This window comes from Notamacropus eugenii, chromosome 3 (assembly GCF_028372415.1).
Source record: "Notamacropus eugenii isolate mMacEug1 chromosome 3, mMacEug1.pri_v2, whole genome shotgun sequence".
NCBI classification, from domain to species: Eukaryota; Metazoa; Chordata; class Mammalia; order Diprotodontia; family Macropodidae; genus Notamacropus; species Notamacropus eugenii.
This window is the reverse complement of record NC_092874.1, coordinates 473,748,901-473,762,491: the sequence shown is the minus strand read 5'-3', so window position 1 is coordinate 473,762,491 and position 13,591 is coordinate 473,748,901. Positions and strand designations below refer to the sequence as shown.

Genomic DNA, 13,591 nt, shown 5'->3' with positions numbered 1-13,591 from the left:
GCAGAGGGAGCATCGCAGACACATGGTTTGGTTTGAGTAGGGAGCCTGTGATATCACTGATGTACACTGAGGCCCAGACCCAGGCCGGGCTGTATCCTAGGGCTTCCTGACTCCAGGAGCCACTCTCCATACCTTACACGCCAATGGCTCCCACCTCTAGATAGCATGGAATGCAAAAAAAGGCCATTTGGGGGAGGGGAGTGGGAGAGGCCTCCTCCTCGAACCCTGTTCAAGCCTTGTGAGGCTCCTGTCCAGTCTTCCTGTCTGCTCCTCTGGTCAGAATGGAGCCGGCACTATGTTGCATTCCCAGGGCTTGGCTCAGGCCTGGTAGGTGCTTAATAGATGTCCTTTTAGTGTGTACTAGGGACAGCCTCTAAGACACATGAGGAATAGATGGAAGGTGGTGTGAGAGGCTTCCCAGGGCAGGCTCTGATTGCCTTGTACCTACGCAAGAACTCTATCTAGAATTACAAGGAAAGTAATTTCATTATGGAAAAAAAAGCATTACAAATGCCACTTTTCTATTGACAGTCCTTCTGGAAGGATTCCAAGGAGCAAATTGGGACCAGCTAGAGGAGAAGGAGCAGGACCTTCCCAGCTCCGACCCCAGCCCCAGCCCTGGAACTGCTTCCAGTTCTTGGCCAGGGCCAAGGCACAGCCCAGGGTTTCATCAATCTCTCCCAGCTCAGGCTGGTTCCCACTGCAGCCTTCACTCACCTTGTTGTCTATTGGGGAGTAGGTCAGGGCGTCCTTATAGGCTTTGACAGCCTTTGGGTAATCCTTCTCGGAGAGGTGCTGCTCCCCGAACTGGGCACAGATCCAGGAGGCCAGCTGCTTTTGGGAAGGAAGTATTTCAGGCTGCTCTAGCGGCACCCGCTTCAGTATCCTTGACTGGATGTCCAAGGCCTGCAGGGACCAGCAGGGGACATTCAAATGTCAGGCGCTGACCAGCATCCTGGGCCCTTCACTCATCCCCTCTAAGTGCCTGCCAGCCAAGGGGGACCCTTGTCAGAAATAACAACAAAAGAGGACATTGCTGCGACTTAATAAGATTCACAAAGCATTCTGCATAGACCCGGAACAACTCTGTGATGGAGGGGCCATCAATGTGCTCATTCTGTAGAGGTGAGGTTGAGAGACTTGCCCAGGGTCACACAGCTAACAAGTGTGGGAGGTGCTGCCTCTCAAGGGCACCTGAGGATTTGCAACTCAATGGCAGAATCTCAGAGTGGTAAAGGACCAGAGGAGCCCACCAGACCATAAAGGAGCTTCTCTTCCCCCTTGGATAGTGAGTGTTCACAGTCCCCTCTGCTCACTGGGCTCCAGCTGCCCAGCACTCATGCTCCGCTCCCCCGACCCCAGGTCTTTGTGAGACATGGACAGAGACAGAGCTCTTATCTACACCGGCGCTACCTTGTTCAGGGTCTGCATGACTTCTTCCTTTTTGTGACTCTTGTACACTTTAGCAAGTAAAAGCAAACACTTGACGTCATTCATCATGGAAGGGATGTCATTAACTAGAAAACAGAGAAAGGTCCTCCAAGTCCTGGCGCCCAGGGGAACAGGGGACGAGGGGGTGCACTCCCCATGCATGCACACAGGCTGCCCTCAGACCCCAAGGTGACCCCCAGGAGCAGCAGGGATCCTGTGGCCTCCTCTCCCCCACCCATTCCCAGATAGCCAAGGCGATGAGGCAGCTCACAGAGATGCAGGGAAACCTTCCAAGGGCACATACCAAAGTCATGGTCCAGGGCCTGCTTCAGCACCTTCTCTGCCTTGTTGAATTTCTTCAGCTTCAGGAGCAGTTCAGCGAGGTCACAGCACAGGAAGTCCTGGCCGCTTATCTTTTGCGCGGCTTCGTAGTAATTGATGGCCTAAAGAAAAAGACACAAGGTCTCAGTAGTCCCCCTCCAAACTGAGCTGGAGAGTGCTTGGGCATCAGGATGGGCCTGTTTGTTTTGGAAAGAAAAGGCTCCTGACTGGCCAGGCCCTGGTTTATGCATGAGTCCAAGCAGAGAGTTCTCTGCTTGTAGCCGCAGTTCTTGGGGCCCCCCATGGGACTGAAGGTGCACTTGACATCTTTCTGTTCTCTCCTCCACATCCTCCGGGAAGGCATCCCTTCCTCCTGTCTGAGCAAGGGATCCCCATGCTGGTGCCTATCCCTGCGCTGACAGAAAGCCTGGCTGGAGGGCAGGGTCCTGAAGTCTGGAATATGTACATGTGTGCACCCTTGCGGATGGGCCAGAGGAAGGCCTCACCCCCTTCTGGGGCCCTAGGTCTCCTTCCCTTCCTGATGGTTCCTGGATCCCTCTACCGGGCACACCTGCTCCTCGTCATCAACACAAGAAGGTGAAGGAAAAGGGGCTTTGTGTAAGGCTCCCTGATGGAGGAATTGCACTCCCACAGCAAGGATCCCGTCTCCCTCAGGCCCTGACTCTGCTGACCTTATTATACTGGTGAGTTTTCACATAGGCCTGCCCAATCCTGCTGACCAGGGAGGCATCGTGAGGATTCTTTCGGTAAGCTTCATCATACACCTCCAGAGCCTTCTCGGGCTGGCAGGGGAGAGTGCAAAGAAAAGGTGTTTCCAGCACCTCTGGCCCCACCTCCAATGACAAAACAGGGGCTCTGGGGTGGCCAGTGACCCAGGAGAATCACTCACCTCTTGAATATTCATGAAGGCATCACCCAGGAGGAGACTGGTGTGGGGTCCTGGCAAGTGTTCACAGAGTTCTCTGCAAAAGAAACCCAAGTAGATGAGGGAGACCCCTGGGCCTCCCAGCCTTAGGGCATGGCTGACCACCAGGGCTGCAGACCTAGTCCCCACTGGAGTCCCTTTTGTTCCTGTGGGGCTTTTGGAGTAGTCAGAGAGCTTTCACACATATTACTTCATCCCATAGATTCAATCCTAGAGTGTGAGAGTTGGAAGAAACCTTCTCCAGCACCTGGTCCAACAGCCCTGTTTTACAGATGAGAACACTGAGGTCCAGGGAAGGCAAGGGACTAGTCTTAGATGGAGTGAACTTCATAATAAACCTGTGAGGAGGCCAAGAGGAATGTTATTCCCATTTGACAGATGAGGAATTGAGACCCAAAGACATCCAAGCTGGTCAATGACTATGTGATCTGGTTTAAATTTAGGACTCTCCTCCTGCTAACTGCCTTGTCAGAAATAGGAGGACGACATGGGTCATGTTTGTTTTCATTGGGCTGACCACGGCAACCCAGGCTCCTCCATAAACTCCAGTGACTCCCGATTAACTGCAGGGCCAAAGGCCAAAGTTACATGTTAGTCTCCTTCTTCTGCTCTACAGGCCAGTCCCACTCTATCTTGTGGTTTCTTACACACCATCTCCTACCTCCACATCTTTGCCCTAGCGCCTGACACAGGTCTGACACAAAGCAAGCAAATAATGCTCGTTGATTGTCTGATGTCTTTGCTTCCCACAAGAAAGCTGTTCCTCATGCTGGAAGTTGAATGTCCTGTGCGAGGCTGGGGGAGGGACCAGAAGCCAGGTCACTAGCTGCAGCCTCCTGGTCACACATCACAGAGAGGAGGCAGGCCCCAGGGAGGTGGCTCCTCCACGGGGCCACCCTTAATAACCCACTCCATTTGAAGGGTTGCAACATCTGGGACATACCTTACCTCATTCCATCCTCCCAATGACTCTGTGAAGGGAATTAGCTCCATTATACAGACAAAGAAACCAAGATTCAGAAAAGCTAGCTGTTTTGTCCTTGGTCGTGCAGCCAGGAAATGTCAGAAACAGCTGAATGCAGTGCTCTGTCCCTGTGTGCCAGGAGGGCTGCTTCCCTCTGCCACAGACCGCCCCTGACATGGAGGATGAAAATCTCCTCCTCCTCCTCCTCCTCCTCCTCCTCCTCCTCCTCCTCCTCCTCCTCCTCCTCCTCCTCCTCCTCCTCCTCCTCCTCCTCCTCCTCCTCCTCCTCCTCCTCCTCCTCCTCCTCCTCCTCCTCCTCCTCCTCCTCCTCCTCCTCCTCCTCCTCCTCCTCCTCCTCCTCCTCCTCCAGATGGAGATCTAGGCATTCTGAGGGCACCAGGCCTGACTTCTTTGTGTCCTGGAGGCAGCTGGTTGCTGAGCAGGCTCACAGAAGGCAGAGCTTATGGAGGGTGGGGGGTCTTCTCTGCCCTCCTGTTCTGTACATTCATCCTTCTCTGATCTTCCAGCAATACAGTCCCCAGCATCGCCATCACCAGGGCCACAGAAAGCATGGGAAGCTCCTTCCTCTGGCTCTTGGCTCTCGACCCTGAGGTCAGTCTCTTCACCTTCCATTGCCCACCATATTCACCTCTAAGACTGTTACAGCAAGGATGGAGAATGGCGGAGCCAAAACTCTGTGGGAAATCCTGCCTGGCCCAATGTGTTGGGCCTCTCTTAGAACACTGGATTCTTAATAGATTTGTATAAGAACCCCCAGCACTCAGTGGGGTGCTTGACAAGTTTTCAGTCATTCATTCATTCATTCACTCATTCATTTATTGAGCCATTCATTCATTTATTTGGGGTCCTTCAATTAAAAACCCACCCCGTTACTGAGACTGCAGAGGACATGGAAAGGACTAAGCCAGAGCGTTCCAGAGTCAGAAGCAGCTGGAGCCTCCTGGGGAAGGCCAGGACTGTATCTTGGAGAAGAGGTGACCCCTTGGGGTGCCTTCCTCACCCAGCCCTTGACTCTGCCACCACCAGACCCCAAGAAATGCCCACATCTCAGAAGGGCCAGGTGTGTATTTACTAAAGGGAGAAATGTCCGGACACGAATGAGCAGGGGAAGGCAAGGTCCAGGAGGAGCTGGGCTTCTTTCCCCAGGAACCACTTTCACTAAAGCTGCAGGACAGTCAAGGGGAGGACAGCCCCACAGGAGGATATGTTCTGGGACTTGTGGGGAATGTGGAGTTAACACCACCGAACTCCTCTAGCTGAGTATCCTTTGCCACGGCCATGTTGTGCCCCCGCCTCAGCTGTGGGACCCTGTGTGAAGGAGCCGCTTACCTCCTGTGTTCCAACAAACTCTCTGAGATGCCAGGGGATCTTTCCCGGGGGCCTGGGAACCTTTTTTATTGAAGTATTTTGACAACTGTATTTCTTCATAACTTGGTCACCTTTGTAATTTTATGTATTTTATTTTACACATTAAAAAATCCTGTTCTGAGCCAGGTCTAAAGGCTTTCCCAGATGATGCCACCTTAAAGAACTGTAAAAACGTGACCTAAATCAGCATTATTAGACAGAACCAGCATTCTGCAAGCAAATGTTAATCCGATGGGGGAAGGAAGGAGGGGAAAGTGAAAATCTCTGAAGGGAAAGCCCAGGGCCAATCTGAACTCTGAGGAGCCAGCTACTCGGGGACATTTCAGAGAGGCTAGAGACACCCTATCTTCTGCCCACCTCTGCCAGGAGGAGGCTGGGCAGAGGAAGGGGGAAAGATAAGCATTTCTAGAATGCCTACTATGTTCTAGGCACTGTGCTAAGCATTTTATAAATACAAAAACCTTGAGATGTAGGGGCTGCTATGATCCCCATTTTACAGTTGAGGCAAACAGAGGTGAGGTGACTTACCCAGTCACACAGCTAGTAAGTGCCTGAGGCCAGATTTGAACTTGGGTCTTTCTGACTCCGGGCCCAGCACCATGTTCGCTCCAGTTGCCTCAGGAGAGACTGGTTTTCCCATGAACTTGCTCTCTTTCCCTCCTATAATGGTGGGCAGAGCTCTTTCTGGTGAGGCTTCCTGCCCCATCCAGGCTGTGCAGCTCAGAGGCTGGGTACACTGACCCCCTCCAAGTTGACATCAGGGCAGGAGCCAGAGTCACCTGGAGCATCCCTTGCTGGTGCTGGTAGCGCTTCCCTGGGAGATTTCCCCAAACGGTTCGTTGCTTTTACCTCTCCTGCCTCCGTGCCCCCCAGATCTTTCTTGGAGGCGATGCTGAGGGTGTGCAGCAGTGAGGACCTGCCCTCCCACTCCCCACAGTAAGCTGGCCTTACCTGTAGCAGCTGATGTAGAGCCGGATGTCTTTCCGCGTGTGAAGGTAAATGTGTGCCATCTTCTCCTTGGCCTCCGTGTAATAGGGCTGCTTGGGGGTGATGTTCCTCAGCATGCCAAGCGCCATTTCCACATTGCCCTTGCTCAGGGCCAGGTCCACGTTGGCGATGGTGATCCGAATCTCCTCAGGGGTGCCACTGAACTCATTTATCGCATCTTGCATAATCTTGGTGGCTTCGTGCTGGGATAATGAGGCAAACACAGCCCTCCCGATTAAATGAGGAAGGATGGGAAAACTGCTGAGTACTGAGTGTGAGTGTGTGTGTGAGTGTGTGTGCTTCTGTGCACATGTGTGTGCTTGTGTATATGTGTGAGTGTGAGTGTGTGCACGTGTGTGGGCTTGTATATGTGAGTGTGCATGTTGAGTGTGTACATGTGTGCACACATGTGAGTATGTATGTGTGTTGTATGTGAGTGTGAATGTCATGCATGCATGCATGTGGATGTGCACTTGTGTGTGCGTGTGTGTGCATGTTGAGTGTGTAAGTGTACGTGCTTTTGTGCACATGTGTGCGTGTGTTTGTGTATATGTGTGAACGTGAGTATGTGCATGTGTGCGCTTGTATATGTGAGTGTGTGTACATGTGCGCACATATATGAGTATGTATGTGTGTTATATGTGAGTGTGTGAATGTCATGCATGCACATGGTGGGTATACACATGTGTGCTTGTGTGCACATGTGTGTGTGTGAGAGAGAGAGAGTGTGTGTGTGTGTGTGTGTGTGTGTGTGTGTGTGTGTGTGTATGTGCGTGTGTGTGGCCTTCCAATGGTGGACCTCCCTGTACTAAGGGAGATGAGCATCTGCTGTGATGCACCCACCTTTCACCTTAGGGGGCCAAGGCCAAGTGACCTGCCAGTTATACAGCTAGTCAGTGTGGAGGTGGTCCTTGAACCCGGGTCTTGCTGAGTCTCCATCTGCCTCTTTGCTGACAGAGGCAGGATTGATTGGGGGCATTAGCAGGATGCTGCTGTCTTGGCCCTGACATGATTTCATTATGGGGGTGATGACGGGTCATGAGGAGCAATTTCATGTCCTGAGCCCAGGGGCCTTTGTGAGGAGCACCAGCTAGAACTGGCCTAGAGCCAGAGGGAAAGAGGGAGGGGGCCTGCGGAGGCAGGGTGTGGGGAGCCTCCCTTGGCCCTCACTCATGCTGACCGCACCTCATCTCCCTTGGCTTCCAGGACACTCTCACCTCTGCTTCCTCTCCTGCCTGTCTGCCCCTTTGCTGGATCAACCTCATTCCAGCCCCAGCTGGGGGGTGTCCACCATGGTCTGCCCTGGCTTCTGGTCTTCCCTCTCTGTCACCTCCCATTTGTGCTGTCACGCTTCCTAAATTCATGCCTCCAGCCCTCATCTCCCTCCCAAGTTCTTGTCCAGCCACATCAATCCCATGATAGCTGAACTTCTCCGCCTTGATGTCCCAGGGCCTGTCCGAACACTTCATCACCTTCTCTCTCCCTGTTCCCTGCCCCCCCCCACACAAAGCTGCTGTCCCTGAAAACCCCCTTATTTCTACAGACGGTGGCCTTCTTCTAGGCCCAGATCCACTCCTCAGGCCAGTTTGGATTCCTCTGCTTTTCCTCCCTGAAGTGTCCACATAATGGCAAAGTCTCAGAGTCACAATGTCTCTCCACTCACACAGCCTCCAACCTTGCTTAGACCCCACTTTCTTTTGCAATAGCCTCTGAACTGATGGACCGCCCTGCTAGGGTCCATACTTCACAAGGCCCCACCTTGTAAAAACAATTTGCCTAAGGAGCAGGTCTCCTTCTCCTGAAGCGCCAATGGTTCTGATGGCCTCTAGGGTAAAATCCAAAGGCCCCAGTGTGGCGCTCAAAGTCCACCAGGCCCCAGCCTTCCTTGACCTGTGCCCCCTCCATGCACTCTCCCTCCCATCCGCACTGGCCTACCTGGCCGCCAGTCTTGGGAGATGCCCACCCACCTGGCTGCCCCCAACCCCCACCTCTGGGGCTGCCCATCTCTCAGGGCAGGTAAGCTCCCAGTGGGCAGGGGCTGCCGACTTGATACACCCAGCCAAGCACTTTGAACAGAGGAGACACCTGAGAAGTGTTGGCTGCTGAACTGAACCAAACTGAACAGAATGGCTCCATCTCTCCCGACTTGTCTCTATGACTTCTCCTGGCCCAGACCCTTTATGGCAGGCTGAGCAGAGCACCTGGGGCCGATCCCTGGGCTCGGGTCACTTCTAAGAGTTCAAACTCCCTAATGCTGGTGTTCAAGGACAACCCAAAATAACAGGGAATCTTAATTTGGGTTCATTCTTTCCCTGCCATAGGAAATGCCAGTCTTTACAATAAAGGTGGCAGCAGCAGACAGAACCCTGGGGGTGGAGTCATAAGGCTCTGAGTTCAAATCCATGTCAGATACTTACTAGCCCATCATTTAATTTCTGTCTGTCTCAGTTTCCTCAACTGTACAACGGGGATAATAATAGCACCTTCCTTCTGGTGTGAAGATGGAATAAGTTAACATATATGAAGCACTTTGCAAACTTAGAAGTGCTATGTTAATTCTAGGTACTAAAGCCAATATTTTCCTGAGGCTTTTATTTAACTGATTTTCTTTTCCATTGGAAATTAAGCAGCAATTTTTGATGAATCAATTAAAGTCATTTCTGGATACTCTGTCTCTCCCTTCTCTCTGGGAAGGTCCCTAGACGATCCCTAGTGGCAATCTGGCCCAGGCTGCTTCTGGGTCTGGTCACCTCGGTGCTTGTCACCATCTAGCTAGGGCTCAGACAAGTGTGCTGCTGGAGTGTCCCTATGTCTGGGACTTCCAGAAGGGGCTTCCAGAAGTGCAGTGGATGGAGCCACTTACCCCGACCATGCCCGGTTCCCATCCCCCGCGTCTTTGCTCACTGAGATGGAGAGAAGAAGGTTCAGTCTCTTACCAGTTCCCCATTTAAACGCAACGCTTCGGCGAGCTCCAGCAGGATGGACACCCGCTCACTGGGCCGCACACAAGAGTTCCTGGTCTTCCTGTCCTCTCTCTTCATGGTGGGAAGCTTCATGATCATCTTGAGGGTTTTGATGGCCTCGGGATAGTCCCCTGACTTGTTCAGGGCTCTTGCTTTGATGAAGTGATAGAGCGGGTGATCACGCACCTAGCAGGTAATGAGGGTCATGGTCAGCAGATGAGATGGCTTTGGAGATGCCAGGATGTGAGGGGTCTGAGCAGCCCATCCAACCTTTCCCTATTTTCAGGTGGGCTTGATGGGAATGGGGGTGGAGGGAACTGGTTGGCAACTGATGGCCAGAACACTGAGCTGGCATCTTACAAGGTGGAAGAAGGGACCTTGGAGGTCACCTGGTCCATCTTTCTACCTCCCACCCCATGAAGGTTTTCCTCCTAGAGGAGGGGTTCTTAGCTTGGGGCAGGGGAGGCAGGCAGGATTCTGTGAACTTAAAATATTGAGAGCTGTATTTCAGTATAATTGACTTCCTTTGTAATCCTGTGTATTTTGTGCATTTAAAAAAATGATTTTGAGAGGGGGACCACAGACTGACTGCCCAAGGGGCTCAGGATGCCCAAATGGGTAAGAAACCTCCTTGATAGATGGGCCCCAGGAGAGATCACAGGCCCCATGGTTGCAGCTGTCTCAAATCCTTAAGGATGACAAGGAGGGGAGAGTAGTACAGGATATCACCCCAAAAGCTTAGCATGGAAGGACCCAGGGTCCCCAGAGGAATCAGGGGCTCCAGGAGGTAAAGGTAGGATCCTCTCCCCAAGGGGAACCAGAGGAATGGATGGGGATTCATGAACAATGGCTTCTTGGCCCCAATCTTTGCCCAGCTTCTCCCCTCAGATATCCATTCACCTGGAAGTTATGGCTGACTCCCAGCTCTAAGGAGTGGGAGCACATGGTGAAGTTTCCCTGGGACAGGTAGATCTGGGCCATCAAGAGATGAACATCTGCAGAGGTCGGGTCAAGCTCCAGGCATCTCTGCAAGGTGCTCTGAGCATTTTCTAGTTCTCCTGGGGGACAGAAGCATCAAGTCTAAAGCTTTGAACCTAGCCAACCTGTCCCCCAGATACTGTCTTGGAATTGCCAACTCAGCAAATCCAAAGCAGAACCTGGCGTCTTCCTCCAGCCCTGCCCTCTTCCAAAGTGCCTTTTTTCCTGAGGGTGTCCCACTCTACCTGGTTGCCCAGCTTTATGTCTTCTCCCCTCAATGCCTCACCTCACAGAAGCTGCCAGATTCTGCTGATTCTGCCTGGGTTATATCTCTTGCACCTGTCTCTAGCCTCCTTAGTTTGGGCCTTCATCCCTTCATGCCTGGGTTATTGCAGTGGCCTCCTAAGGGGTCTTTCTACCTGCAGTGTCTACTTTCATTATGATCTCCAAATGTATGGGTCTGACCACATTCCTTCCCTGCTCAGAAACCTTGGATCGTTCCCCTTTACCTCTAGGATAAAACAGATTCTTTCAGAGGACCTTGAAGGTCGCCCCAAGCTTTATGATCTACTCTTACAGCTTTCCCAAGAATCAGAAGGTAAACTCTAGTTTTACCCATCCTCCCCCAGTGCCTATCTGAGCTCCCTGCTGTGCTTCCCACCTAGGATTTGAAGAAGGATGGCTGTAGGGGAGGGCCCCTATGATGGCCTGTGGAGAAGTCACTGTACATGGGAATGCAAGACTTAAGCTTCATATCAGCACTAACTGCAGATTTCATCCAACCACAGGTATTTAATAAAAACCTACCATGTGTCAGGTGCTGGCCATGTGCTGGGGACACGGATAGACCCCGGAGGGACATGGAAATGGAAGGCCTGCTACCTGCTCTTGGGGGTCTCACTAGCCTCACTGGGAAGACAGGACAACCACATACACAGAAAACCAGCAAAACATGTGGGGATTCAGAGGAAGGCCCAGTCCCTGTGAGTTGTGGGAATTTGGAGAGGTCTCTGTGGAGAAAGTGTGAGTCAAAGCTGGACCCTTAAGAGCTGGCAGGAAGGATGCTCCAGTCTGGGGAGCTGGGATAATCCATACAAAGCATCCTGGACAACCTAGCACTCATCATGACAAGTCTCTTCTGGACTGTGTGAGACTGGCCAATGTATCTGGGGGCTCTCTGCTTACCTGACAGGTACTTGACCTGGGCCATGAGATAAAGTGGGTCGATCAGAGCAGGGGCCACTTTGACCACTGGGTTCAGGATCACTGCTGCTTGTTTGAGGAGAGGAGATATGATCTGGCCTGGGGATCTAGGCTGGGAAGAAAATGTGGTCCTGGCCGTCAACATCTCACCAGTGCAGGAGAACGTGACAGCCTTCAGCACCCTCTCTAGGGACTTTTTTGAAAACGAAAGGCAAGGGCTCTTCTGGAAGAATCTGTACATGGGGTGGGCTAGGGGCTGGACCCTGGGACTGTACTGATGGCCTCCTGGGGAAGGAGACCCTGGGGGGAGGATAGTTATTTCCTTTTGCATTTGAAATATCCTGAAACATGAAGGGAATAGTACAGAGACTGCACAACCCTAAATAGACGGGCTAAGAAAGGTTTAGTCTGGGGGCCCAGCTCCGACACAACCCCTGAGACTGCCACAGTCCTTCCTCAGGCCCTGCCTCCTTGGGCAGGCTCTGCCCATGCTCTGGCCCACCTGCTTGGGACAGAAGAACAGGTACTCCTTCACGATGTTCACCAGGAAGATGGGGTTGAGTTTCTCAAAGTACTCCACACTGAGGGGGAGGCCTTGCATGTTGGAGAAGTGCAGCTCGGCCGCTTCCTTGAGGAGTGCTGTGGCTCCCTGCTCGCTTTTGTGCTTCTTGGAGGCCAGCAGCGCCTGAAGGAAGGTGAGGACCTGCCAAGGGGAGTGAGCTCTTGGCTTCACAAGATTCTTCCCAGGCTTCTCCAGGGCCGGGCACATGGCAGAGCGTCTGGGAGCTGGCTGGGCCTTGGGGGCCATTTGGGACCTGGCTGACTCCTGCCCAACTACCCTCCCACAACATCCCACCCTGGTATGGATTTAAATTTGGGGCTGGAGATGGACAGAGGGGAAGGACAGGAGGTATAAAGTGACCTCTGACCTCGGACTTTCCCAGGGACAGCTGAACTTCCTTTAGGAACTCTAGCTGTTGTTCGGCCTCCTCCAGGTTGCCCTCCAGGATCTGGCACCAGATGATGCCTGCAGTCCAAGGACACAAAGGGAATAGCCTCACAATCGGCCAACTGACGAGGTGACCCAGTCAGCCCAATGCCATCATTCTTGGCTCCCTTAGGGGCCCTGGACATGGGCGCTTCTAGCAGAGAGTTTCCATGTTTTGTTTGGTTTTAAAGCTTTATAGAAGGTATAAGAGGAAAAGGGTGCTCCCACTGCACCTGTCCCAAATATGAGAGCCCCTAGGACTTTGGAGAAGAGTCCTGCTAAGACAGACCAACCTGTCTTGTCCTTCCTTCTTTCTTTCAGCGTCAGCCCCCAAAGGCTGCCCATGGGGAGGCCCCCTAGCTGAACCCAAGACTGAAGGAGGACCAGGTGAAAGCCCTGGGAATTGTAGGTGCAGGCCTGGGCAGTGCCTCAGGGTCCACTGTCTGTGTAGATGGCCCATCTGGGTGGGAGTTCTTTGAGCCTGAGCTCTGCTTGGCCACAGGGTGAACACCATAAGCATCCACTGTGCCCCTACTATGTATGCAGACCAAAGGAAAAGGAAACACCTGTCCCTGCCCTTCAGCTTCTCACATTCTAATGGAATGAATAGGGAGGCGGCTCCCCACTTCCTTGGCAGAGGCCCGGTGGGTAGAACACTGCACCGAATGTCAGAGACTTTCTTTCCTTTTTTAAAAAATTTATTTATTCATTTTTGGAGGAACTTTCAATGTCCTGGTTGATTGCATCAAAATTTTTTCTCTCTCTCCTCTTTTAAAGAAAATGTTATAAATGCTGGCTCAATGGCAGAGGGACTGTGAGTGAAGCAAAAGCCAAGTCTGTCAATACAATTACTGTTTTCCAAAGGGGCCCTGTTACCATCTGGGCACACAGTGCTGGGCTTGTTCCTATAAATCTTACTAGGCTCAGGACACACCCCTTCCCCCAGGCCACCCTGACAGACCTGTCAGGGCTGCAATGCTGCTCTCATCCAGCTTCATGGCTTCAGTGTACCACAGAGAGGCTTCCTTCACCTTGTCCTGAAGAATGAGCTGGTAGCCCAGTTCATTAGCAAACTGGGCATCTGAGGGTGCTGCCATGAAGGTGCGCTCGATGAAACTGTAGATCTGTTGCAGGATCATCTGGTGCTTCCCACACTGCAAGGACAAACAATATGGGCGGTGGCCTTAATGAGCTGACCAGGCCCAAGGTTCCCCACCTGCTGGGGAGGACCTAGCCCCCAAGCGAGCCAAAGAAAGGAGTGGGCAGCACCAGGAAGGTCCACCCAGATTTGGTTACAAGGCATGGCCTTGAATCCAGATCTCAGGATCTCAGGATCTCAGGGCTAGAAGGATCCCCTCTGCCATCTGGTCCAGCCCGAAATACAACAGACTTGGCAAACAGATTTTCCAAAAGGGGGAAGG

At 52.4% G+C, this 13,591-nt stretch overlaps 1 protein-coding gene across 9 annotated transcripts in view; it reads right to left on the bottom strand.

Annotated features, from left to right (window-relative positions):
- TTC21A (tetratricopeptide repeat domain 21A) overlaps positions 1–13,591 on the bottom strand; it is a 44,794-nt gene that overhangs the window by 14,479 nt on the left and 16,724 nt on the right. For all 9 annotated transcript variants that reach the window (XR_011964823.1, XM_072598951.1, XM_072598952.1 and 6 more), the window contains exons 9-20: positions 13,132–13,324; positions 12,112–12,209; positions 11,685–11,885; positions 11,165–11,294; positions 9,902–10,059; positions 8,975–9,187; positions 6,003–6,241; positions 2,663–2,735; positions 2,445–2,555; positions 1,736–1,874; positions 1,414–1,517; positions 718–906 (exon numbers count right to left, since the gene is read on the bottom strand). Coding sequence is in view for 8 of the 9 variants with exons in the window: in XM_072598951.1 (XP_072455052.1) it covers positions 718–906; positions 1,414–1,517; positions 1,736–1,874; positions 2,445–2,555; positions 2,663–2,735; positions 6,003–6,241; positions 8,975–9,187; positions 9,902–10,059; positions 11,165–11,294; positions 11,685–11,885; positions 12,112–12,209; positions 13,132–13,324 (1,848 nt within the window). In the remaining variant the exon portion in view is untranslated. The remainder of the gene's footprint in view (positions 1–717; positions 907–1,413; positions 1,518–1,735; positions 1,875–2,444; positions 2,556–2,662; positions 2,736–6,002; positions 6,242–8,974; positions 9,188–9,901; positions 10,060–11,164; positions 11,295–11,684; positions 11,886–12,111; positions 12,210–13,131; positions 13,325–13,591) is intronic.